Source organism: Podarcis erhardii (assembly GCF_964252035.2).
Source record: "Podarcis erhardii genome assembly, chromosome: 15".
Lineage (NCBI taxonomy): Eukaryota > Metazoa > Chordata > Lepidosauria > Squamata > Lacertidae > Podarcis > Podarcis erhardii.
Window position 1 is genome coordinate 16,879,664 of NC_138505.1, and position 25,930 is coordinate 16,905,593.

The 25,930-nt window shown below is 46.2% G+C and overlaps 2 protein-coding genes across 3 annotated transcripts in view; both read right to left on the reverse strand.

Moving 5' to 3' along the window:
• Positions 1-3,958: 3,958 nt before the first annotated feature.
• On the reverse strand, positions 3,959-6,784 carry LOC309330679 (interferon-inducible GTPase 5-like). Its single transcript, XM_081842471.1, has 2 exons — positions 6,585-6,784; positions 3,959-5,319 (listed from the first exon to the last, which is right to left on the reverse strand). The coding sequence occupies exons 1-2, from the start codon at positions 6,589-6,591 to the stop codon at positions 4,001-4,003; spliced, it is 1,326 nt and encodes a 441-aa protein (XP_081698597.1). The 5' UTR covers positions 6,592-6,784; the 3' UTR covers positions 3,959-4,000.
• A 2,686-nt stretch (positions 6,785-9,470) lies between these two features.
• The window catches only part of F11R (F11 receptor), a 28,390-nt gene continuing 11,930 nt past the window's right edge, over positions 9,471-25,930 (reverse strand). Inside the window, exons 2-9 of one of the 2 annotated variants that reach the window (XM_081842501.1) lie at positions 24,336-24,395; positions 22,250-22,357; positions 20,582-20,725; positions 18,408-18,610; positions 17,119-17,221; positions 15,344-15,455; positions 12,331-12,382; positions 9,471-10,619 (exon numbers count right to left, since the gene is read on the reverse strand). In XM_081842501.1, the coding sequence (XP_081698627.1) occupies positions 10,584-10,619; positions 12,331-12,382; positions 15,344-15,455; positions 17,119-17,221; positions 18,408-18,610; positions 20,582-20,725; positions 22,250-22,357; positions 24,336-24,395 (818 nt within the window). In that variant the 3' untranslated portion in view covers positions 9,471-10,583. Of the gene's footprint in view, positions 10,620-12,330; positions 13,694-15,343; positions 15,456-17,118; positions 17,222-18,407; positions 18,611-20,581; positions 20,726-22,249; positions 22,358-24,335; positions 24,396-25,930 lie in introns of those variants that run through there. The other variant, XM_081842500.1, reaches the window with a different exon arrangement.

Consider the following 25,930-nt stretch of genomic DNA (forward strand, 5'->3'; position numbering starts at 1 on the left):
AGACCATTGAGGAGGGTCAAGGGAAGCCACCCTCAGCCTGTTTGCACTGAACCAGACCCACAAGTACCTGGAGTTGCCCCACATGGATTGGCAGGGGGCTGCAAGGCTAAATAAAGATGCACTCTCCCCCCCCCCTCTCTCTCTCTCACACACACACACTCAGTGTGGCTAGTAGTCTGTGGTTGTTTCGTCTGGCCCTCCATGAAGTATTGAGCGACCCCTCACACTCTAGGCTCCTCTTTCTCTGTTTGAAAGGTGGGCATCCATTTTGGGACGTGAAGCCAAAAAAACTTCTGCCTTATTTTACGCGGCATAAATGGTTGGGGAGGGGGACTTTTCAGCTCACCTGACTTCAAGATTACAGCTTCCTCCGATTGTTACCATAGGACACTGCAGAAGAAGCAGCTCAGACAGGAAAAAAGGCCCGGCCCTCTGACCAGACGGGTTCAGTCCTCTTCTCGTCTTCATTAACAATGAAATGGACCTCGGTGATCAAACCAGGGCAAACAGCTCACAGTGGCCAGTGGTCAGAGGTTTGTTGACATAAGGACACACAGTGACCAGGAGGGCATTGAAAAGATTGCAGAGAGATTAATTTACTTACAGGGCAAGTGGACAGGGCATGTCCACTGAGCTCAATGGAATTTATTCCCAGGCAAGGAAGTATAGGATCGCACCTTTATTCTTCAAGGGACACACACACTTCCAATCTAGATAAAAAGTCTCAATTTACACAATAGTTTGTACTGGGAGGGCTGCATGCGTTCAATTCGCAAGTACCGGCTAAGCACAGAGTTCAGTTTAGCCATCGCACCAAGCCACCATTGCACTAACCATCATTTAAAATCACAAACCATTGGGTGAGTTGCTGAATGCTCAACAGGCAAATCAGGGTTTAAAATGGCATACTGTATCTTCATTTTCTGTCCTTGTAAGTTTGTTTTGGTTTAAACCAAAGAAAAACGTATGTACATGATTCCACCTTACATCAACAAAGGCTGCACTTAAAAGTTTGGAGTAATTGCGCCCCTAAACTGGCTCCAGGGTTATCCCCTCTAACTTCAGTTATAACTAGTGGATTTATGGGAAATTAAAAAATAATGGGAGAACTTTAATGTATAATGTAGAAGAATGTAGAAGAACTTTAGCTCTCCGACCAGTAGGCCTATGACAGCTATGGAATTGATATCTAAAGAAATAGAAACGTGAAACTACCGTACTTTTCCGTGTATTTTTTTTACTCTAAAATAATGTTCAAAATCTGGGCTCTTCTTATACACAGATAGTGCAGAGTGAGGAGTCCCCAAATTGGAGTCCCCAAAAATAGGGGGCATCTTATACATGGGGGCGTCTTATAGACGGAAAAATACGGTAAGTAGAGCATCTCAGGGAATGAAGCAAGGAGCTGCTCTCTCCTCACTGGGACAGGAGATGGCAATGGCACCAACCCCAAACTGTAAATGTTCTGAGACTTTGAACGGAGGCTGCGCTGACGTCTGGTCTCATCAGCACCCTCTAATACAGGATTTATCTATTTTCTCTAGTTGAGTCAAATCCTATTTCTCTGTCTACTTTGTTCTCATGACCAAATATCAGTGATTCTGCTATGGGTAACATTACGGTCTCTTACTAGGCTCCTGCCATAACCACGGTGAGAGTCCTTGGTTTTATCCTTCTAGGATGTGGCAACTTAATCCACACCTCCTACTTGGCCCTGATATTGAACAGTGGCTAGCTAAACATTGGTTAGATTATTTTCAGCTCAATGACACCCCCAAGGCTTGAGCTGCCAGAGCTACTCAACACTGGGTTCAGTAATTAAATGAAGGATTTGAGAGGTGTGATTCAATTTCAACTGAATTTCCTCTCTATTAATTTAATAGAGATTAGCTCAAAATGGCTCCCAAACCATTTTTGGACCACCGCCCTCTTGGTTCCACAAACTCACTCCTGGCACCCCCAAACCACCCTACAGTATAAAAAACCATTATTCAAAATAGTGGTTTGCGGTACCCGCAAGATAATAACACAACAGAGTTCAAAACTAACAATTTATTGCACATTTATTCAAAAGGCTATTTAATTCAACAAAATGGACGAACTTGAAGCAGTGATGCCAACTTTTCAAAGTCTGAGAGTCAATTGCGCCTCCAGTGCCCCCTTGCCTCTTAGCACCTCCCCCACCCACCCAGTAATCTCACAGCTTCCCTGGGGGTAGTCCTACCCATTTTGGGAACCACTGAACTACCTTGTCCCCCATTTATGAAGTGTTGAAATCTACCCACCTTGTGTAATTGAGGATGACTGCAGATCAGGGTCATAGGAGAGATCAGGGGGTGCTTATTGTTCTGACCAGTTTTTCCCATACCCGGAGATCATTAGCTAAGAAGGAGTTAAAACACCTGGAGTGATTAAGCCCCGCCTGCCCCGCCTTCAGATTCTATAGATAACCAAGAAAAGTGTGGGCTATGAATTATTCTATATGAATTTTTAAGAGCCGTGGCACCAGGGGTACCAGTTTCAGTGCAGTCCACCTTAGGGCCGGATTTAGGTTTGATGAGGCCCTAAGCTACTGAAGGTAATGGGGCCCTTTATATGTCCAGCTGTCCTTTGTCAACAATAAATTGTCACTGTTTTTTGTGTTGAATATATGCTGTATGGTAATTTATGGCCCTAATAGGTATCTAAAGCAGTTTGCACATGTTGCCATGCAACAGTCCATGCAGAATGTAGGCAATCTATATACAGAAATGAGCAAACCAGTGATATTTTAGGGAGCAGGCTAGCAGGCGGGGCCCATTACTTACATCATAGGAGCCTATACAACACAAAACACTGTTGCTGTATGTAGGTTTTATTTTATTAGTTTTTTATCCTATATTTTGGAAATGTACATTCGGGTTTTTTTTTCTTTAACTTTTTTGGGGGGCCCTAAGAGAGTGAGGAATAAGGACACTAGAGTATCTAAAGTATGAGGTACACAGTTTGAGGCCTGACATTCACTGTATGTTTAAGAAGCGGTGGGAAAGTTAACCATCACTGAGGGTTAACTTCAAATACCGAGGTTATACAAATACTGTCAACCTCTTTCTTGAAGTCAGTCAAGGAGAAGGGCTGATCATTTGCTCAATGCTGTCCTCTAAAAGGTTTTTAAAATTCCTGAGAAGTATTCTACTCCTTGTAAATTTAAATACATTTATATCTTTTCTCCTCTGCTTTCTAATTTTTGGGGTTCTTAATTCTATTTCTTCCTTGCTATCCGCCAATTTCCAGTGTTTACCACTTCCAACACTTCTCTGGTTTCTAGCAACCCCTTTGCTCTGAATTGGAAAATTACGGTAATAATGGTGAAGGCTGTGTACTTCATCATCTTAAGAGGAAAATAGACACCAAAACAGAGGCTGATGAGTAAAAAGGGATCAGTATAGGTAATTTGAACAGAACACCCAATTTCTGAAAACAAGCACTGCAATTTCCTGGGTGGCACATTTTTAAAAGGTGCTGGAGGAGCATGGGTGCTAATTCACACTTCCATTTTGTGCCTCCATTTCTAGGCACAGGTTTGTGATGTGTGGGCATGGGATCAAGCCAGGAGTGGGGTATTTCTTTTGTCCCACCACTTTCCACAGGAAAACCCACTTTTTACCTCTGAATCAAAACAAACACCAGTCTGTGGAACTAGGGGCCTCCTAAAAACCCCAGAACCCTGACCAAGCTACAGCTCCCAGAATTCTTTAGGGGAAGCCATGATGGTTTAAAGTGGTATCAGCGTACTCTAAATGTCTGGCGTGAATGTGGCCCTGGTTGCCCTATTCATTTCGGGCTGAGACGTAATAACATATTGCTGTCTGTTTCTGAGAGGGAGGGAGTCGCTCCTGCTTTAACTGTCTCAAGCAAGAGCAGGAACCTTCTGGGAGAGGAACCTTCTGCAAGAAGAAGCCACAGAAACAGGGAATACTTGAATGTTTGGGCCATGAGCTTTCTTTCTCTGCTCTAGACATTATGTTTCTGTGTCCGTGGGTGAGAAGATCCCTCTGCTGCCTCCAGGGCTCACAACATGTTGGTCTGACTCGCTTCTAGGCCTGTGGCTCATAAACACTTTGAGCAGCACCCGGTGGGCATCTGCCGCCGCCTCATCCACAAAAATCTTCAGCATATTGTACACCACGGTGAACGATGGGCCCACCTCAGCTACTGGCACCAGGTCTTTGGGCAGCTTCAGCGCTTTGCTGGCTGCCTCCATCAGCAGCTCCACCACCTGCTCCTCGGTGATGGCCACAGCCAGAGGTGACTTGACCATGGCTTTGAGCTGCTCCAAAGGCTGCCCCGTGTGCTCAGCTGCTTTCCTTAAGGAGGAATCATCCAAGCCAAAGCTTATGCAGTAGCCCTGCAGGGTCTTGGCTAGGAGGTCCACGTTGCATGCGATCGAAAGTGCCGGGATGGGCACAGCTTGTTGGCCGCAGGCTACTGCCGAGACCAGCCACATGTGCTCAACCATAGCGGCCTTCTTCTTCTCCAGGATGCGGTGGGAAATGTTGGGAGTAGCTAAGATGAAGGAGTGGCTCTTCTGTACACCCTGGGTCTCGCTGAGGCTCTCCCCAAGGAGGGGGAAGTCGTACTTGCTGGCCACAACACTAGAGATCAGGAATACCTTGGGGGCTTTCACTCGCTCGGCCTGGAGGTCTTGCACACAGGCCTCTCGGATCTTCTGCAGGGCCACCGCTTCACTGAAGCCAGACGGTTGGCTCTGGCGGGCAGCTTCCAGCTCCGCATCCACCTTGGAGAGGACAAAGTAAACGTCCTTGCCAGCTTTCTTGATGTGACGAGACAGTTTGGCATGGGCAGAGGTGAAGCGCTGAGAGGCAAGGATGATGAAGCAGTCATAGCGGGAGACTTTGATCTCCTCCAGGTAAGTTCTCACGCTGAAACCAGGAGCACTGATGCTTGGCAGCTCCCACAGAACCACGTTGGTATACTTGGGGTGTGAATAAGCCACAGGGTCCTTACTGGTGCCCGCCCCACCGGTAGGAGCAGCACCCTCATCCTCCTCGTGCAGATCCCGGAAGGTGTTGATGAAGGTGGACTTGCCTGCTCCAGGTTCACCAGCGACACCCACATCCAGGCAGATGTTCTCCAAGAAGTGAAGAGCGTCTTGGAGCCTCTCAGATAGGTCAGAAAAACTCCCTTTCTCAAAGGCCCTTTTGAGGTCCTCAATCTGCTCCTTGGACAGTATGGTTTTGTCGTTGTTGTTGTCGTTGTCATCGTCGTCCTCCTCCTCTGCCCTTGAGGCAACTGTTGGCCAAGAAGACCGTGGTCGGCCTAGAGGGAAAAGACCAGGTGAGCAACACTGAATTAATGGGAGCCTTGTAATAAAACACTGATCGGTATAGCACAGGCTCAACTTTATTATGGCAAAGTTACTAAAGACTGTTTGTTCAGCAGAGCAGGACTGTCAGCTTTGCCACTGAGAGAACCATGGTGGAAGTTGCCCATGCAAAGAGTACCACCGATTCCATGCATCAGTCTCCCACAGAGACCTCTGTGCAATTCATGCCCATTTTGCCACAACTACAGAGAGCAGCAACGTTATACAGGGATGCTGGCATGAAGCACACAACTTCACATGACTTGAGGTATTCAGCTGGACCACACAGGGAAACTCTCCGTCTCCTCTATGGACACACAACACAATATAGTTCACCCACACACCCCAATTCCTTCCTCATTACAGTCAGTTGGAGGAATGAAATTCACTTAAGGAGTTTCATATCTCTCTTTGCAATAGAGTGCCAGCTCTATATAGTTCTTTCAGCTCATTTTGTTTGATCAGGTCAATCTGAGTATTTCACACACAAGATCAAAGTGTTTCTGTGCAGCTTAGTGGCTAAGAGACTAACTTAGCAACTGTGGATTCAGCAGGGCTCAATAGCAGCTGGTGGCCATTGAGGCAAAAGACAGAGATGCCAATGACAGGTGGAGCCAGAGCCAATGACAGGTCACACTGGCAATAGGCTTGCAGGCACACTACTATGCCACCAGAGGGCAGCAGATGGGTAGCGAGAGACTGCAGCTACACAATTATGCCACCAGATGGCAGCAATGGGGAGAAAGAGGCTGCAGGCACACAATTACGCCACCAGATGGCAGCAGTGGATGGAAAGATATGCCATCATAAGTAGAAATAAATAAATAATAATTTCATTCATTCCCATACATCTGACTGGGTTGCCCCAGCCAATCTGGGTGGCATCCTATAAATAATAGCCTAGAAATAACTGAAAGCCCAAATCTAGCAGCTAATCATAAACCCCAAACACTAATATTTTGACCCTTAAGCCCGACTCTCTAACTCTAACCCTCTAACCCTAAAGACAACTGTGAGGGAGTCAACTTTGTGAAAATGTCCTATGTTCTTTAGCAGCGAGTCCTGCCTTGTAGGGGTTGGACTAGATGACTCTTGGGGGGTCCCTTCCAACTGTACAGTTTCAAGTCTACGCCAGGCCTTAATCACTCCAACCTGTCCCCATCCATAATCATGGAAGCTCCCTTCCCAGAACCTCCCCACTAGGGCTGCTGTCTCTCACCTCCCATCACCTCAGAAATGTGGAGGCCTTGCCACGATGCCCTTCCATGGTTCCACGTTTTGATGGTGTCCTAGTTCCCTGTACTCTAGGGCCACTGTTTGGGGCAGCAGTCGCTGCAGAAGGCAAGCATTCTCCCGAAGGGCTTGGGGAGCTCACCTTTGTTTTCCAAGCAGTCTGGCCTGGCCTGGATGGTGCTATAGAAACCAGCCTTGGCCCAGAGCCTCCTCCCAATTGGCCAAGTTGGCTTCCCCAATGTGATGTCAGAGGCAGGTCTGGGATTATCTAGTTTGATGTGCCGAAAGGAAAGAGTCCTGTGAAGGGATGGAGATGTTTGCATACTGGGAGGCACTGAAACCTAAGAACATAAAAGGCAGGTCAGTGGCTCACCTAGTCCAGCATCCTGTTCTCACAGTGGCAAAACAAATGCTCCAAAGGCATGGGCAGGCAAACTAAGGCCCGGGAGCCGGATTCAGCCCAATCACCTTCTAATTCCAGCCCACGGATGGTCCAGGAATCAGTGTGTTTTTACATGAGTAGAACGTGTGCTTTTATTTAAAATGCATCTCTGGTTTGTTTGTGGGGCATAGGAATTCATTCATTTTTTTCCCCTTCAAAATATAGTCCGGCCCCCCATAAGGTCTGAGGGACAGCGGACCGGCCCCCTGCTGACCCCTGTCCACAGGGAAATCCTCAAGCAGGACCTGAGCACAAGAGCCCATTGCTGCCTCCTGGGGCACAGCATAGCCATAGCCCAAAGCCTTCTCCTTTTATGAATTTGTCCAATCCTCTTTTAAAGCCAGTCTAGTTAGTGGCCTTCACTGCCTCCTGTAGGAGCCAGTTCCTTCTTTTCACTATGCTCTGCATGGAGGAGAACTGCCTTTTATCTGCCCAGAATCCTCTGAAATTCAGGAGGGTCTTTTACCAGGTTGGGTTGGTAAGACAGCTTCGGCCACCTGGAGCAGGATAGCTTAATCATGCGTTTATAACCTCATGGCTGGACTACTGCAATGCACTCTACGTGGGGCTACCCTAGGGGTCGCTTTGGAGGCTGCAGGTGGTGGAGGCTTGGTGCCATAGAGACTTAAGTTGCTAGAAGGCCTGCACATGACACCATCTCAGGACCAGCTTACCTGAGAGACTGCTTTATCCCTTATAAATCCAGCAGATTGCTGTGGTCTACGGGAGAGTCTCTCCAGGAAGTCCAAAGATCTCCGAAGCCCACTCCGCAGTAACTCAGATCAGGGTTTTTAGTGTGGCTACTCCTGTCCTGTAGAATAGCATCCCTATCAAAATACAACAAGACGCCCATGCTCTGCACTTTCCAGAAATAAATGAAGATATATTTATTCCAACAGACTTTCCTAGATAGATAAATGGGTCTTTGTCACAAGGGTCCATTTGTTAGGGCCTTAATCTCATTTTAAATGTATTTGCTATTTTTGTGTTTTTAACTTTGTAATTGTCGTATGTGTAAATTGCTTAAGATGGTGGTTTAGAAGGTGTTTCATATATTGCAATAATAATATATACTAGTAATAAATTATTATTAATAATAATAAGACTGCAGTCACCCAGGAAAGTGATGGGAGTCTTTAGTTTTATAGCTAGGCCAGCAGAGGGCAGCGTGTCTCTTTTCAGTGCTCATTTGTGAGCCAGTGACTGACACAATTCCCTATTACAATTCCCAGCGTACTTGTTTACCGTAATTAAAGGAACATTTGAGAAACAATAGAGAAATTGCGAAAAGGAGGGAAGTTCACAAATCTCTTAATGGGAAGGTGTGGGTGCTATTATTTGCATATCAACCAGATATATTGCAATTTAAGTGCAACAAACAAACAAACAGAAAGGGCAGCTCTCTGCCCCAAGGTGATTACAGTTTAAACTTTGACCCAGAGGGATCCAGCATGATATCCACTGCTATATTAGTTCCAAAAACAAAGCAGGCCTGTCTGTGGTTGCTGCAGAGTTCCCGTTTCCCTGCTTGGTAATGTTAAATCTATATATGCTTATTCAGAAACCAGCACCATCAGCTTCAAAAGGGATTTGGTAAATCAGCAGAGGACTGCAGGCTTGAAGTGACTTGCAGGCTTCATCGTGGCATCGTATCTAACGTGTTGCCGTTTTATTGCAGTTTGTTCCTTTTTATTCTTATGAGCTGCCCAGATGCCTTCAATTATGGGGTTGCCTTCTGTGAACAAAAAGCATAAATCTAGAACAACCTAAACTGTAAGCTTTCATTCAGGGATAGGGGACAATATCGCTATTAGCCAGGTTCAAGAAAAGGGAATCTGTGGAGTAAGTTGAAAACAGAAGCAAAACTTTCCAACCTCTGCCGCATCAAGAGAGGAGCCAAGAAGCCCAAAGTTTTACATTACGCTGAACCAGACATGAGATACTTGGCGCCCCAATAACTGCCATTATTCCCACCTTGCACAGGCCTGTTTGGGATATAAGCAAACAGGAACCCATTAACTGGACTGGTTGAGATGTATGTTTGTGGCAGTGTCCGTCCCCCCCTCCACTTTCCTTCATTGGGTAAATTTCGAGGCTATTCAGAGGTAGCACCAAACCATGTTTCAAGATTCCCACCCTCTCCCCTTCCTACGTGCACAAGGATTACAGGTTTCCAATCATGGCCTTGTGGGAATGCATTCGTTTGGCCAAACAATGGGTTGTGCAAACCAGGCTTACAAGCCGCCTTGAAGCCCCCAGCAACACACAAAATCAAACCACCACTTTCCAACCTCAGCCCAAGGCTCACACCCAATCACAGTCGCAACAGCACTGGTTTGGAGTTATATCTGCATAGCCTTGTGCCCCTGAGACATCCGCTGCCCGCTTGTGACTCGAAGCGCAAAACATATTTAAACACAGAAGACAGGGTTCAAACGGAAGGGCAATGTTTATTTTCAATTCTGTTCCCAGCATACAAAATGATACAAGAACGTTGTAGCAGTATTTATAAAAGGCACATACAATAGCACTCTCAAGTTTGAAGGCCAACTCTCTAACACAGCATAAAAGCCGCCACTAACACCGGGCCCAATCCACCCCGCATGCAGGGACTCTCAGATTAATGGGCCACAGCTGCAATCCTGTACCTGGGAGTAACTGTGACTTAATGCAATAAGACTGACTTCCAAGCAGATGTGGCTAGGACTGGGCTGTAAGACCCTATTCTAATTCTGGGCTGGATCGCAACTACAGGACAATACAATTTTGCACTGTGTGGCGGAAGATTTATAGATATTCTCTGGCCCCTCGTTGACTCTTTCAGGAAGCATCCAGGCACGATTATTAATTCTGCTCTCAAAACCAATTCTCTTCTTTTTGGAGGCCAATCTGAGGTAGAAGGGGTTCAAGGCCAGGAAGGGATTTCATAGATACAATTTTGACTTAAGCCATCTCAGATTGTGGGATTCCACTGACATCCCAAAAGGCAATGTCCTACAGGTCAAACCTGGGCAGCTTGCAAGGGTCAAAAGGTAAGCCTAGGAGCCCCAAACTAAGTTTTTCAGGCTGCAGTCCTAACCTCACTGAATTCAATAGGGCTTAGTCGGTGGTATTCAATGAAGTTTTACAAAACAGCAATAGTCCCTACACAGTTAATTCCACCCAAACGAGAGGCACTGCGGTGGCTGTTTGCATTTGCTATGACTGCAGCTACTGAAATTTGGTCTCTTTAATTTCAGTGGGTCTCCTCTGTGTAAAAACTTCATTGCATATGACCCTTGGAGTAGGCACGGTTAGGATTGCACTCAATGGCCAGGCCCCTAATGAGACCGCCTTAAATTGATGCTCTTCAGCTGAGTAGTGACCAAGGGTTTAAAGCATTAAACACAAAATTCATAACGGCACACTTCATCTTTTCTTAAAAAGTTTTTTTAAAAAAATCACGCTTAATTACAAAGATTCATAAGGAACATTTACAACAGCCTCAAGAGGAGGGAGAGGTTAGACTTTAATACATGGTGGAAGGCAACATGAGAGTGGAGATCAGACCAAGAAGGAAGACGTCTGTTTAAATTCACCCTGGAAAATGAGAGAGAGAGAGAGAGAAGAAACCTCTAAGTTACACAGCATGAGAAAGCCAGCAGGGCAGCCTGCCCCCAGCAGGGGCTTCGGACTACAAGTCTCATCAGTCCTCAGCCAGCTTGGGGGAGGCTGCTGTAGAGAGCCAGACCGCATAAATTCAGAACCCCACAGTTTCAAGGTGCATAATCCTCACAGCTCTTAGCTGTACGCCTGCGTCTCCTCCCGTCTTTTGAGAGTGATCTTGCACCACCAGCATGCCACGACTGCTAACAATGGCCACGTGGCCACAAAAGGATGGCAGAGCGTTTAATAACAAACACTTTGCCCTGATATTGCACTTTCCATGTGTTCAAAACTTGACTCACACATTGGCTTCTTCTAATCCTCTTAAGGTGGGCTCGCTGTCGCAGGTGTGTGCGACTGTGTGTTGAAGCTGGGGCACTGAACTACTATTCTGTTTTTAGATATGCTGCAAGCCACCCAGAGTGGCTGAGGAAACCCTGCCAGGTGGGCAGGGTATAAATAATTATTATTAACCTTTGGATTTTTTTTTGTAACAGGCCAAGAACAGCCACCCAACACCCAAACTTGTAGCTTGGACACAGCCAATACTTTCCCTCCAGACCAGTGTTTCCCAAAGTGGGCAGGACCACTCCTTGAGAGGGGATTACAAGGGGGTGTCTAAGAGGCAAGGGGGCGCTGCAGGTGGGCCCCTCCAAGCACACAGATCACTTATTTAACAAATGACCAGGCTAGAGCCTAGAGCAAAACACCTCCCTTGCTTCATATTTAAAGTTTTACCGCTCTTACCACTTTCAAAGCTATTTACTTTGGTCACGTTTGTTTGTAGCTATGATGCTGAGTTGTCACAGTAATAGCTATTTATTTTCTTATAAATTAGTTATTGTACATCTGTGGTAGGAGAGGGTTTGTGCATGTTTGGTAGTTATAAATAAATATTCTATGCTATAAACTTCATTCACCCCTTATGTTTTTGTTAGTAAGATTGTGTCAAAATATTTTTCATGCAATATTCTTTGCTGCGATCTATCTATCTATCTATCTATCTATCTATCTATCTATCTATCTATCTACAAGGTTAGATCAGATCATATATTTATTTTGGCATGTATTTATTTTTCATGTAAACACGCAATCAGTTTGTTACCATTTTGAACTTCAGTTCTGAAGAATTCATTTTAGTGGGTTGGGTAGGGGGCACTGGGGATGGGTTTATGGCACCAAGGAGGCAGTGGCCCCCTAAAAGTTTGGAAACCACTGGTCTAGGAAATCACTTGAGTTGGTGTGTGCTGTCCGAGAGAACCTACATAGGTACCCTTTAAACCAGGGGTTGTCAACCAGGATTCTAGGTGGGCGGCAGGGGGTTCTACGACACAAGCTGACTCCTCCTTCCATCGAGCACTGGTGGGCGGTAAGGAAATTTTACCACCAGGAAAGATGCATTAGTGGGTGGTAGGTATAAAAAGGTTGACTACCCCTGCTTTAAACAAAATCATGTCCCACCTTTTGCTCTTCCAAATAAAGAAATAAATTCATGAGCATGTTTGCAAACCCACCAGAGACTTGAGTGGTCCCATCATTCCTCCCAGTCGGAGGCTGCTAAAAACACCACTCATTACATCATTGCCATGCCTAACAAAACCAGCTTTTCTGGGGAAAGAACAGAGCAAGTTCCTGTTCTACTTACATCACTTCGGGTAGAAGGTTGGCTGTAAATGACCTTCTTATTGCTGGTGGTGCTAAAAAAGGTGGAGAAATGAGAAATTAGAGGCAGGGACCTGGCAATAGAGGAAGAAATCCCAGAAGCGTAGGCAGAAGGCGGAATGCTGAGGGTGCCATTCGGCTGAATCCCAGGCCATATTCACACCATACAATTCACAGGTTGCAGAGTTGGAAGGGGCCACCAAGGGTCATCTAGTCCCACCCTCTGCGATGCAGGTACCACAGCTCAAGAATCCCTGGCAACCTCTGCTTAAAAACCTCCAGTGAAGGAGAGTCCACCTTCTCAGGTAGTCCGTTCCACTGTCAAAAGGCTGTACCTTTGGAAAGTTCTTCCTAATGTTTGGTTGGAATTTCCTTGTCATTTTAATCCATCAATTTGGGTCCCACCCTCTGAATCAACAGAAAACAAGCTTGCTCCATCTTCCGTGTGACAGCCCTTAAAATATCTGAAGATGGCTATCCTATCACCTCTCTAAACATCCCAAACTCCCTCAACCATTCCTCATAACCTCTGACCATCCTGGTCGCCCTCCTCTGCACACCTTCCGGCTTGTCAACACCTTTCTTAAAATGTGCTGCCCAAAACTGGACACAAGAATCCAGGTGGGGGGTCTAATCAAGGCAGAACAGAGTGGCACTTTGGCTTTCCTTGAGGTGGACACTCTACTTCTATTGATACAGCCTGGAATCACATTTGCTTTTTTTGCTGCTGCATCACACTGTTGGCTCTTAAGAGAAGTCAACAGAGTTCCCTGTGAAGCGAGATTGAGTGCTAAGCCACTCTGTAAACTGTAGCTCTGTGAGGGGAATACAGGTGTCCTACCAACTCTCAGCACTCTTAACAAACTACAGTTCCCAGGATTCTTTGGGTGAAGAAGCCATAACTGTTTAAAGTGGCACCACAGCGCTTTAAATGAATGGCATGAATGTGGCCCTATTTAGAGCAGACCCACCTTAGCCATGTTAATTTCAGTGGGTCTACTCTAAGTATGCAACCCCTTTTGGCATATAAGCAATGTATACAAGTTCGTTAACAAATAACTCTGGGAACCTGACACCCTGAGGCTTCCACCGGGAGGCTGGCGCACCGTGGCTCCTTCTGCAAGCACCACCCACTCCCACCACCCTCTTTGGTGGCTAGGAATGGGGCCAAGGGGAACCCAGTGGCCCCCAAGCCTCAGCCAACATATAAGAGTTTTGGGGGCAGGAGGAATATGTGGGGAGGGGATGAGAGAGGCAGGGCAATGTGGGTGGGAAGAAGGGTTCTGGTGGAGGAGACACCGATGCCGCCAACCCAACTGGCCAAGCTTCTACTCACTCTCTTCTTTCTGAAAAAGAGGGGGAAAACAAAACTTTAGCCAACAAGGCAAACTTCAGTTTCCTCAAATCATTTGAGCAAATCTTCTTCTGACAATTACATTTACACCATACATTCAAAGCACAGTAACACCCCATTAAACAGTCATGGCTCCTTCCCCAAAAGAGTTCTGGGAGCTGCAGTTTACTAACATGCTGAAGAGTTCTGAAGAAACACCCATATTTCCCACTCCCAGAGCTACAATTTCCAGAGTGGTTTTACAGTCAACCCCTCTTCTCAGGGAAGTCTGGGAATTGTAGCTCTGGGAGGAGAATGGGGGGGGGGGGTGTCTCCTCGCAACGCTCAGCACCCTTAGCAAACTACAGCGAGGCCGCATTCACACTCAACATTTAAAGCAGGATTGTATCGTTTGAACAGTCATGGCTTCCCTCAGAGAATACTGGGAATCGTACAATTTGCAGAGCTCCCAGTGTGGAGACAAAATTGGGTTAGGATCTACTTGGACTTCTTTTGGGGGCCCTTGACTAATCCCAGTAAACTCTGTTCCTATCCTATTTCTTGAAATGGGTCAGACACAGGAGAGAGAGAGAAGATGTGATGTTTCGAGCTTTTCAGAAAAGGAGAAGGAAGGAATGCAGTGGTATCTTCTGAAAGTACCTCAGATGCTCTACTGTCTAGACTGCAAAAAGTCACATTCAGCTGATTTGCTGATCAACTTCCCTTTCGTATTGTTCTAAGTCTAAACTGACTGCTTGCGGTCATATTTGTGACACTTGCTTTGATGCTTTGTAACATGTCTCTAAAAAGCTATCCTCTCTGCTTGTATGCAGAGCTAGGCCGAGATCTTGTCCTCTGCGCAGCTCTCAAAGCTACCACTTTTTAATAAAGAAGATTCTCAACAGTTCTTAATCCTAAAACTTCTGTCTGGAGACTATTTCTTAGACTCCACATTTGGGAAGATGAAATAACTATTAATCCACTCTGGAAATCGTAGCCCTCTGAGGGGAACAGGGCACCCTTAAGAAACTTCCTTTCCCAGGATCCTTTGGGGGAAGCCATGACAGTGTAAAGTGATAGGATACTGCTATAAATGTATGGTGTGAATGTGGCCTGGCTATTTTTGTTAAGGGTGCAGGGTTGCTAGGAGACCCACAATTCCCCTCAAAGAGCTACAACTGCCAAAATGGAATAACAATTTTTAATGGGAACTGTAGCACTGGGAGAGGGACAGAGGCCTCTTAACAACTCTTAGCACTCTTAATAAACTATAGCTCCCAAAATTCTTTGAGGGAAACCATGACAGTTTCAAGTTCATCACAGTGCGTTAAATGTTTAGTCTGTAGCCTAGGTCAGCCTTTTGCCAGCTTGGTTCTTTCCAGAGGTTATTGGCTACAGCTCCCCTGAGCCACCAGCTGGCACAGCTGCCTCACAGGATTGTTTAAGAGCCTTACAAGCACCTCACCACGATTCGACAACCATGTAAGGGAGTCCAATGTCATCCCCATATTGCAGGCTCCCACCTATTTGGGGAAGTGCATGGGATATTAAACCAAACACCAAGCCCAGAAAACCTTGACAGGCCGCCTCAGTGGAGGAAGCCGCATATATAATCAAAGTAAACATTGCATGTCATGATCGGTTCAAGTGCATAGCCTGCTACTTACTGCTGAAGAAGCCCCGGCTGTAGGCAAACCAGACCCCAAAGATCACCAGGCCTAGGACGATGAGAAGCACCACCACAGCAGCAACAATGCCGCCCACGTTGACTTCACCTGCACAGAAAAGGAAGATGGTATTCAGCTCTTCTGAAAAGGAGCCTGTCACACAGCAAGACCTTACACAGTCTGGCAAAACAGCATGGAATCATAGAATTGTCGAGTTGGAAGGGACCCTGAGGGTCATTCTAGTGCGATGCAGGAGTCGCAGGTAAAGAATTCCTGGCAGGCAGCCATCCAAACTTCTGCTTCAAAACCTCCAATGAAGGAGAGTCCGTCTGGTGACACCTGTACACCTTGGACCAACTCTAATTCACTGGAGGTTTTCTCCTTCAACTTTGGCTGAAGTGGGGCAGCAAACCTAACACGCAGGGAGATTTTGTTTCTTACTCATTTCTCTCTTTACAGCAGGGGTGTCTAATGATGGTTTTTTCCCGCCTGAGGCCTGTTGTCACCTTTGGCCAACTGCCTTGGGGGTGCCACCCCACACTTGTAATAACTTTCCTCTTTATCTGGCAATTCCCCAGTCCTACTGGGCTTCTGCGGCCTTATCCTGTTTTTTCCAAAGACAAATACTAGAATGTATTTGGAACGCCAATTAATGGATTAGTTTCAGGTATCTTTTCATCATTCCCGCCCTGTCACCAAGATCCTTTTGTTCGTGATCTTACTTCCACTTCTCCAATCCCATACTTCAGCCAACTCATCTTGGGAAATTCCTGACCTTTTTTCCCCAATAGTGGAAAGCACCTTCTAAATCACCGTATCCTAGTATCGATCAAGGCTGTAGACAATGAGGGAGGGATGTTAAGCTCCCTCTGAGAGCACCAAAATTTCATATTCGGAAATTCATTACTCATAAAAAGAATACTAGAACATAATGAAGTAATAACTGGCTATACCTTACCCATGGACCCTCTAATTTTACCATCTGAATATGTTGAAGAAACTGCACCAAGGGGACAGGGAATTAATGCAAACATCTCTTAACTTGCTGCCAGAATGGTTACAGCATTTGTCAAAATTGGGGGCGGGGCAGAAATGAGAATACCATCCTCAAGAGAATGCATAACTAAAATCTGGGACACAGTATATGCATGGTTAAGCTTACAGAGATGGTAAGAAAATAGAGGGGAGACAAGAAGATGCCTTTACAGTATTGGGAAATGGGAGTCTTTTTATAATGTACTGGAGGAATAAGGTACAGGATAATGTACACATTTGCAAGCTTGTGATATTAATTTATTTTGTTTGATTTTGGAAATGTGCTCCCATTATGTTTATTTTTAGATACCCCCTTCTATTTTTATTTTAATTGTCATCTGTTACTAGTGCCATGTTGTTGTTGTCTGTGTACACACACACACACACACACACACTCACACACACACGCACACACTGAACAAATACAATGTAAGTGAAAAGTGGGCAACTGCAACAGATAATTCATCAGTCAAATCTAAAATTGCAATTAACTCTTTCACATCATTCCAGGTATACACATATATTTAGGCACAAAAGAGAGAGCTAACGTTATTAAGTAAACTGTTTCCAGTGCCTTCATCCTCCAAAACCCCTAAAACCTAAATAATATATAAGGGAAGCTCTGGAATATTATGTATTTATGCATTTTTCATTTTTCATGCATTTTTCGTTCCCTCCATAGCCAAACAGTAGAGCCGGCCATTAAGGCAACCCACCACCAGTCGGGCCTACTTACTGGTCTCCATGCGCACCGTGTCGGACTTCTGGGGGGCCCCGACTTTGTTGTCTGCCTGGCAGTAGTAGTCCCCAGCGTCATAGGCCATCGCGGGCTCAAAAGACTGAAAGAGAGGGAGAAAAAGAGGGGTCTCAGCAGCACGCAATTCCCAGGGGTCAGGAGACCTCTCTTGTCTACTCGAAAGCCAGAAGTAATGGGGAATATCCTGCTGTGTGTTCACCTTCAAACCATAGTTTGATTTAAAACAGCACGCAAGCAGAACAATACAGTTACTTCTTGCCTTTTTTGTACTTAGTATGGGGCACTATCTTCAACCCCACTTTCATGTTCTCCCAAAGAAACCTAAGCCCCTTTAAAACATCTTGGCTTCCCCCTCCCAAGAAGGATCCCCGGAACTGTAGTTTGATAAGGGTGCCGAGATTTGTTAGGAGATCCCCTATTCCCCTCGCCGAGCTACAATTCCCAGCGTGCTTCAACAGCCGACCGCTCTTCCTAGGCAACTCTGGAAACTTGGTAGTTCGGTGATGGAAATAGGAGGGCCTCCAAAAAACTCTCAGCACCCTTGAAAATAACATTCTTTGGGGGAAGCCATGACTATCTACAGTGGTATCATGGCGCCTTAAGTAAGGCAGTGTGGCATAGTGGTTAGAGTGTCAGACTAGGACCTGGGAGGCCAGGGTTCAAATCCTCACTCGGCCATGAAGCTCCCTGGGTGATCTTGAGGGCCAGTCAGTGCCTCTCAGCCTAACCTACCTCAAAGTGTTGTTGTGGGGAGTTAAATGAGGTGTGTGTGGGGAGAACCACAAAAGCCACCTTGGGAGAAGAAGGTGGGACATAAAGCCAAATTAAAGTAAAGACTAGTGTGCGTGTGGCATTAAGGTAGCATAACTGAGAGTAGAAGAGTTACTATTCCTCACTGTTGGCCTCCCCTCTCAACAAACCTCATGCCCAAGGATCCCTTATTTTTCAACACACAAGGCTGCCAAACTTTCCAATAGTTCCCACTTGTCGACTCTCAGCCAAAGGCCTTCAAAAGCTTGCCAGAGCAGAGTTACACTGTGTAACCATCTCAGTGTGAACAATGCAGTAAGCGCTTTGAGGTGTTTTCTACAGTCAAGCAGTGTATGTTACGAAATAAATAAAAATAAAAAATGAGTTGCAGAACACAACGGGTTCCCCCCCCTTCTTCTTCTCTCTCCACCCCCAATTCGAAAGTCAGAGTAGCACCACCCCCACCCCCAAAATATGGCAGAATTCATAAAGCTCAGAGCCTGTTTTCAAGACCCTACCAGAAGCCCCGTCTTGGGGTCCATCGTGTAGGATGAATTCCTGAACAGAGAGTTGGTTTTGGGGTCTTGGGGCATCGGGATGTTGTCTTTGAACCAGGTGAAGGTGGGAGGCGGGGAGCCGTCTGTCTCCACGCAGGTGAGAACCGCTTTGGTGCCAATGGTGACCACAGAGGGCACTTGGGCCTTGGGCTTCGAGGGCGGGACTGCAAGGCCAAGAGACGTCCGTTAGAGAAACAAAGGTGGTGTTGTTGTTGCAGGAACGCTCAGTTAGTTTGTGAAAGGCGAGCAGCTGTGCAGGACAACTTGAAAAACATGCACTCCACCGGTCCTAAATTCCTTTGCTCTAAACCAGAGGTTCCCAGACTACTTGAAAATTGCTGAGGGTCTTTGTGGCTCACTTAAATGATTTTTAATGGGAAATGATATATAATTAATTGAATAAAATGCTTAAAATAACACTTACAAAAAGAAAACAAGAAGCTTTTCTATTAGGAATTCTAAGCGCCGAAATTCCAAAGGAACAGAAAAGACTGTTTATGTATGCAACGACAGCTGCGTGGATGCTGCTAGCCCAGAGACAGAAAGAAGACAAAGTCCCTACCAGAGAAGAATGGCAGATCAAGTTGCTGGACTATGCCGAAATGGCAAAAATGACCAGAAAAATCAGAAATCAGGAAGACCAACATTTCAATAAGGAATGGGGTAGATTTATAATTTACCTTGGGGACCACTGCAAACAATTAAAATCGTTAGTGGGATTGCAATAACACTTGTAATATAATGAGAACTATGGATACAATGGAGATATAAAATTTTCGGATTATCATATAAGATGCAGTTTAACAATGGGGGAGGAGGGAGGAAGAAAGTCTAGAGATTCGTGGGAATCTTGTACTTATGGAAGGTGTTGTGGTATGACTGTAAATTGTAATATGGAAAATCAAATAAACAAATTGGGGAGGGGGGATTCTGCTTGTTGTTGCAATTGCATTGCCTGGCGCTGGACCCTGGATCATTTTTTTCATTGTATTTTTACAGACACACCACGAACCAGGGGAAGGACCACAGCTCAGTGGTAGAGCATCAGCTTTACCCCCAAGAAGCTCCTAAATTCAATCCCCAGCACCTCTGGGTACGGCTGGGAGAGACTCCTGCCTGAAACCCCAGAGAGTCGCTGCCAGTCAGTGTAGACAAAACTGAGTTGGATGGAGCAACAGTATAAGGCAGCTTCCTATGTGCCACCTGAACAAAGCTTGCGCACCACTGTATGGGAAGCCTGACTCTGAAGGGGAAAACACCCGACTATTCTTTTGCCTTTGAGGAAACATCCCATCATAATCTTGTTAGGGCAAAAGCTAGCCTTCTTATTATTCTCCGTGTTCTCTAGTTAGATCTGGGTGAGGAATACACACAGAGAAACCTCCTCAATATTGCACTAATAATATTGTCATCATTGTTGCCATCTTCTAACTAAGGTCCGTTTTGCACCATAAATTAAAAACAGTTATACCACTATGGACAGTCATGGCCTCCCCCAAAGAATTCTGGGAGGTGTAGTTTCTTAAGGGTGCCGAGAGTTGCTAGGAGGCCCCACTATTCCACTTACGGAGCTCCAATTTCCCAGAGTTCCCAGGGAAGAGGAATTGATTGGCGTATCTTGGCAGGAATGTTCTTCCACAGAACAGGGGCAGCCCTGCTCCGTGGAGTGGGATTCTGAGATCTTAGGAACTTGCAAGAGAGACTCTCCTTCAGACCACAGCGATCTGGTTTCTCAAGTAAGCTGGTCGTGAGCTGCATGTGGCCTTTTACTGTATGTTAGTACATATAGCTTGGCTTGGTAGCAAATGGGCAGCCTGTGCAAATCCTGCAAGCAAGGTGTTCTATGCTGAAGGTTGTTTCTCCCCCAACAAGCAACTAAGCCGCCACATTCTGTGCCTGCCGCAGCCTCTGAATCAACCCCAAGGGCAGCTCCGCACTGAAAGTATTGCAGTAATCCAGCTGTGAGGCTACCAATTGCTGTGGTCGAGGTATTAAAATAATTAATTCCTCATTAACAGGCTGCTTGACACAAGAGCGCTGAGAGACCTTTGGACCAAGCTCGTTGGGCTGTTGAGCTTCTGGAGGCCAGTGGTCAGGGTCATGAAGGATTCTGGACATAAAATGACATTTTGTACCTTGAACAATGAGCCGCACAGAGGAATGCCGATAGACCTCTGAAGTGTCAACCACCTCGCAGATGTACAGGCCCGTGTCTTTCCGAGTCACCGATTTGAAAAAGAGTTCATTGGGATTGAACACGACGCGATCCCTGTAGGGTTCTGGGGGGGGGGGGAGAGAAGGCCCTCAGAGCATGAGAATCTTTCAGGGAATACTTGAGCACAAGTGGTGATAATTTTACCTCAGCACTGGTGGAATCATCAAACTGCAGGGCCTAATTCTGCCTAGTAAGAGCCCTGAACAAGGCTGTTTTCTCCAAACCAGGCCCCATTCACCTAACAGCACGGGAGGATTCCCAGAAGTGAACTTAGTCCATATTGATTTTTAAAAATGGGTTTAGGAGACCCAATCTCATCATTCTATGATGCATCACACATGTATATAACATTTCCCTAATTTTTATCCCCCATAACTCAATAATAATATTAATAACAATATCCCGCCCACCTGGCTGGGTTTCCCCAGCCACTTGGGGTGGCTTACAGTACATATAAACTGGATTAGTTCTTTCTCTCCTTGATGTCTGATGGGAAGGCATTCCACAGGAAGGAAGAGGAATTTTTTATTCACTTTATTGATTTTGACATGTGAGATAATCCAGTACAGCAATTTTAATCAAAATCTGAGATGTGGTAGTTAATTTTTTAAAGAAAAATTTGTAAGTGATCTGTTGTGGAATGACCCCATTGAAGTAGGTAGCAGCTGTTACCCAGACCTTATTGCTGGCTACAAAGGGCCCCCCATAACAGATCAAGCTTCAGGGCCACAAAATGTAGGCCCCCCACTGCCCACACCCAATGCTAGGTGTGGGGCAGATAAAGACTGCTGCGAAGGATCCACTGGGAAGCTTAAAATTGGCTTCTGATTGTTCCTTGGCAAGAGGGGTGTCTATCTGATGACATTTAAGTCATTAAGGCCCCTTTCCATGTGCTACCAGCGCAGGGAGGGTGGCAGCACAAGAACGTGCCTTTTCCGTGGTGGCTCCCTGCTTGTGGAATGGCTCGCCTGCCTTTTATTTGTGCATGGATGAGTTTTGATTTTACTGATTGCCTTTACTGTAACTGGCTAGTATTTTTATTGTGCCTAAGTCACTGTGAGTCATTTCCATGAGTAAAGCTAGCTAGCTAAATAATAATAATAATAAATAATATCTGGCATCAAATACAAGCCCTGCTGAAATCTGAGCAGTGTAGGAAGATCTTGAAAGGTCCTAGGAAAGTTAGCCAAGAAGGCCAAATCCAGCTCCAGAAGGGAGACTGTTAGGCAGCTGGTACTCCAACAGCATCCCTACTCTGCCTTAGAGGCTCAGTTTCAGGTGCTACAAACACTGGAAACGAGGAGACAGCAGGACAAACAACCTAGCAAGGCAGATGGATGTTCAACAGTGAAGAGGGGCAACCTCCTCCCTGCCTTGAATCAAGGAACCTGGATGTACACTTCTCCTGACCCAATTGGTTTCTCCCTATGGCCTAAGACTCATCCAGGTAGGACCCATATGGCAGAGAATAAGAATAAAGGGTTCCAGCTTCAGCAGAAGTTAAGTTATCTTCTAGGACCTCAAAAGCCCCCTTTTAGAATTAACTCATCCTCCAAAACACGAACACACACACAGTTCAACTACCCACCTGTGAAGTGACCGTCAAGATAGAAGAGTGTTGTGGAGCCATCCCCTTGGAATTTCCACTCCACACGCCTTGGGGAGCCCTGGTATGCCTTGCAAGGCAGTCGTGCTTCTAAAGAAATGTTAAAGGGGAAGAAGAATACGGGTAAGCGGGAAGGCAGAAAAGCATCACGTTGGGACACATGGATTACCAGGAGAGTCTGGCACAAGTTCCTAGAGAAGAAGCATCATCCAAGCTCCAGGAAGTTGCCTGGGACCTGGGTTGTGGGCGCCGAAACAGAATGCCCTTTAAACAGGCCCAGGGCCACTGCACCAAAGCCCCAGGAAACAACTGGCTATAATTTTGGCAAAAGAGGGTTTTCTCATGTACTGCAAAGGATAGAAGAATGCTTTTTCCAAAAAATGCACTCTCTGTCTCTCATTCTTTGGAGTATTCTATTTACAGGGCACTTTTGAGATGAAGATTCACTAAATCAATGGCTTTATATCTGTGGCTCCAGATAAGTAGATGAGGATAACTATTGGTGACAAGTTGTCATTTGAGGGATGCAAATTTTGTTAAATCTGAATCCAGCATGTAAAAGAAAACAGCATGGGCTGTGTTTTGTATCACCACATGCATTAATACTTACTGGAAGACTCATCTGAATTAGTTTTACACTTTTCCTTTTTTTATCTGTACTTTTTTAAACACAAGGGAGATAGATACCCAAGTGAAATCTGCATACGTAAAATCATACAGTAAAAACATGGCTAAAAATAGACATCAATTAGCCATTGTGGAAAGATAGCGGTTGGCATGGAATTGGCCTGGTAGGAAGCGCTAATGTTGATTGGCCCCCCTAATTAGGCACATACCTAATGAGCATCAGTCATTTTATTATCTTTACCTTAAGGGCATGTTATCCTTTTCTACACCACACCACACCCCCAACATGTATATACCATCCTGTCAAAATATCAGTATCTCTTTCTTAAATAATAATAATAATAATAAACCCACATATCAGGGGGAAGTCAAACTGCTTTTGCCTGTTTTTTGCTGCAACACTTCAGGATTTTAGAAGCAGCTTGTAAAGCATGTAATGGTGAGGGGGAGGGGGACAATGAAGGAAGATAAAGTGTTAATTACACACTTCAAGAATAAATGAGCACACATGGTTTTGCAAAGGGGTGGGGGGGTGCCATTAAGTCCAGGCTCTAAAATTATCCAGCTGACAAAATGAATTGGAGGTGGTGTGGGAGAGGGAGATGGAAAATAGGAAAACAACATTTATAAGCGTTAGGAACTGGGAAGAAGGGGCCGGAGCTCAGAGGCAGAACATCTGCCTTGCATGCAGAAGGTCCTGGGGTTCAATCCCCATGCAAGGCTGTGAATGTCCCATTGCCACAAACCATTGGAGGGCCACTGCTGCCCCTGAGCTAGATGGACCAAGGGTCTGACTCACTACAAGGAAGGATGGGCTGGGGGCTTCCCCTGCCTGACTCAGTATAAAGCAGTTTCCTGTGGGGAGTGGGAAAAGGGTTGTGGGCAAGGAAATTGTGGGGTCATTCCAGAGGAATGGAAGCAAAAGGGTGTGTTGTTGTGGAAGCAGTGAGCTGAGTTGTGAAGATGCTCCTTACTATATTTGAATGTTGGGGGCACAGGGGGAGGAGAGGGGGGCACCTTGCCCCACCCTGGCCTTGCAACACAGCCGACTGAAGCCACCTCCTTCTACCAGGATGACTAAAAAGCTCTTGCAGAGGGGGAGAAGGGCTGAAGGCAGGAACCGGGGCCTAAGCAATTCAGCAGAACTTTTGCAAGTGAGGCAGGACCAGGGCGGCATCTGGTCTCCGCTTCAGGCAGCCGAATGTCTTGGGCTGGCACCTGACACAGGACAGCCTTCCCAAGCCTAGCAACCACCAGATGTTTCGGATTCCAACCCCTCGGTCTACACGGCCATTTTGTACCAAACTCCCATCAGCCCTAGCTGGCAGCCATAAGCCCAACCGGCAAGGTGCCGGGGCTGATGGGCGTTGTAGTTCAACACGTCTGGAGGGGGAAAGCTGCTGCGGGGTCTGACCAAAAAGCTATCATTTTGGGGACTTACCGCTGTTCTCGGGAACTTGAACTAGCGTCTCCTGGCTCGACTGGCCTGATATCAAGGACCCTGTAGCAAAGAGGAAATTTCAAAGTTATCAAGGCCCTATTATGCACTATCCATTTAAAGCAGTATCGTGCCACTTTAAACCTTCATGGCTTCCACCAATTATTCCCCAGAGCTGTAGTTTGTTAAGGGCGCTGGGAGGTGTTCAGATACCCCTCTTCCCTTCTTAGAGCTACGGCTCCCAGAGTTGCCTGCAAAGAGGGACTGACTGTTAAATCGCTCTGTAATTGTAGCTCTGTGAGGGCAACAGGGGGTCTCCTAACAACTCTCAGCACCCTGAACAAACTACAGCTCCCAGGACTGTTTGGTGGGGAGCCATGGCTGTTCAAAGTGGCATGATGTTGCTCTCAATGCACTAAGAGAGGTTTTCCCTTAAATATTTGAAGACAGCAGCAAGCAGCTTAAAGACTAAGTCAGCCTTCCCCCAACTTGGAGCCTTCCATATGCTTTCAAACTACAACTCCCACCATCGCTGACCAGTGGTCATGCTGGCAGGGGCTGATGGGAGCTGGAGTTCATCATCATGATGTGGAAAGCCCTTTGATGGGGAACGCTGGATTGAACCTCCCCGGTCTGATCTACCCAGATTCTTGTGGTCAGCTGGCGTACCTAAATGGCACAAACTTCCTTCCACTGCCCCCCAAAGCATGCAGACATTTCCTAAACAAAATAGGTTGGGAGGAGGGAAGAGGGAAGGCTTAGGAAGAACTTTCGGAGGGTAAGAGCTGTCTGTTAGTGGAACAGACAAGCTTCTAAGGTGGTGGACTCTCCTTCGCTGGAGGTTTTTCAGCAGAGGTTGGATGGCCATCTGTGTTGGATGCTTTAGCTGAGATTCCTGCATTGCAGGGAGCAGGACTAGATGACTCTGGGGGGGTGGGGAGAGGTCCCTTCCAACTCTACGATTTTACAACTTCCTTGCATACACACAAGACAGTCGCCAGCCTTACTTGGGCAGAGAAAAATTACTTTTGCCTACAGGAAGAATAGAGCAGTAAATACTATGACTCAGGGTTTAGTACCGCAACATGAGCTTGGCACAGGTGGGCGGAATCTGAAGTGGGAAGGAAAGGAGAGAGAAAAGGCGAAACCTGATGCAAACGCATGTTTGATGAAGGAGTGTTCAGTGAAAACAGAAACAGCCCCCGTATAACCAGGTCTCTCGATCCTGTGTGATGCTGGGAAGATTGCTGGGAAGTGGGCACACCCCTCCCCCTGCCCTGCTACAGGTACATTTATTTCTATTAGGGCAGCTTTCACCAAGCTGGCGCTCTCAGGACATTCTGGACCACAACCCCCCTTCACACAGTGCATCGTTAAACTATGGAACTCCCTGCCCCAGGAGGCAGCGATGGCCACCAATCTGGGTGGGTTTAAAAGAGGACTGGGCAAATTCACAGAGGAGAAGGCTACTATCTATGATGGCTATGCTTTGCCTTCACAGTTGGGAGCATTTAACGTTTCTGAATGCCTGTCACTGGAAGCCACAGGGCGGGAGAGGGCTCTTGTGCTTGGATCCTGCTCAGGGGTTTTCCCACAAT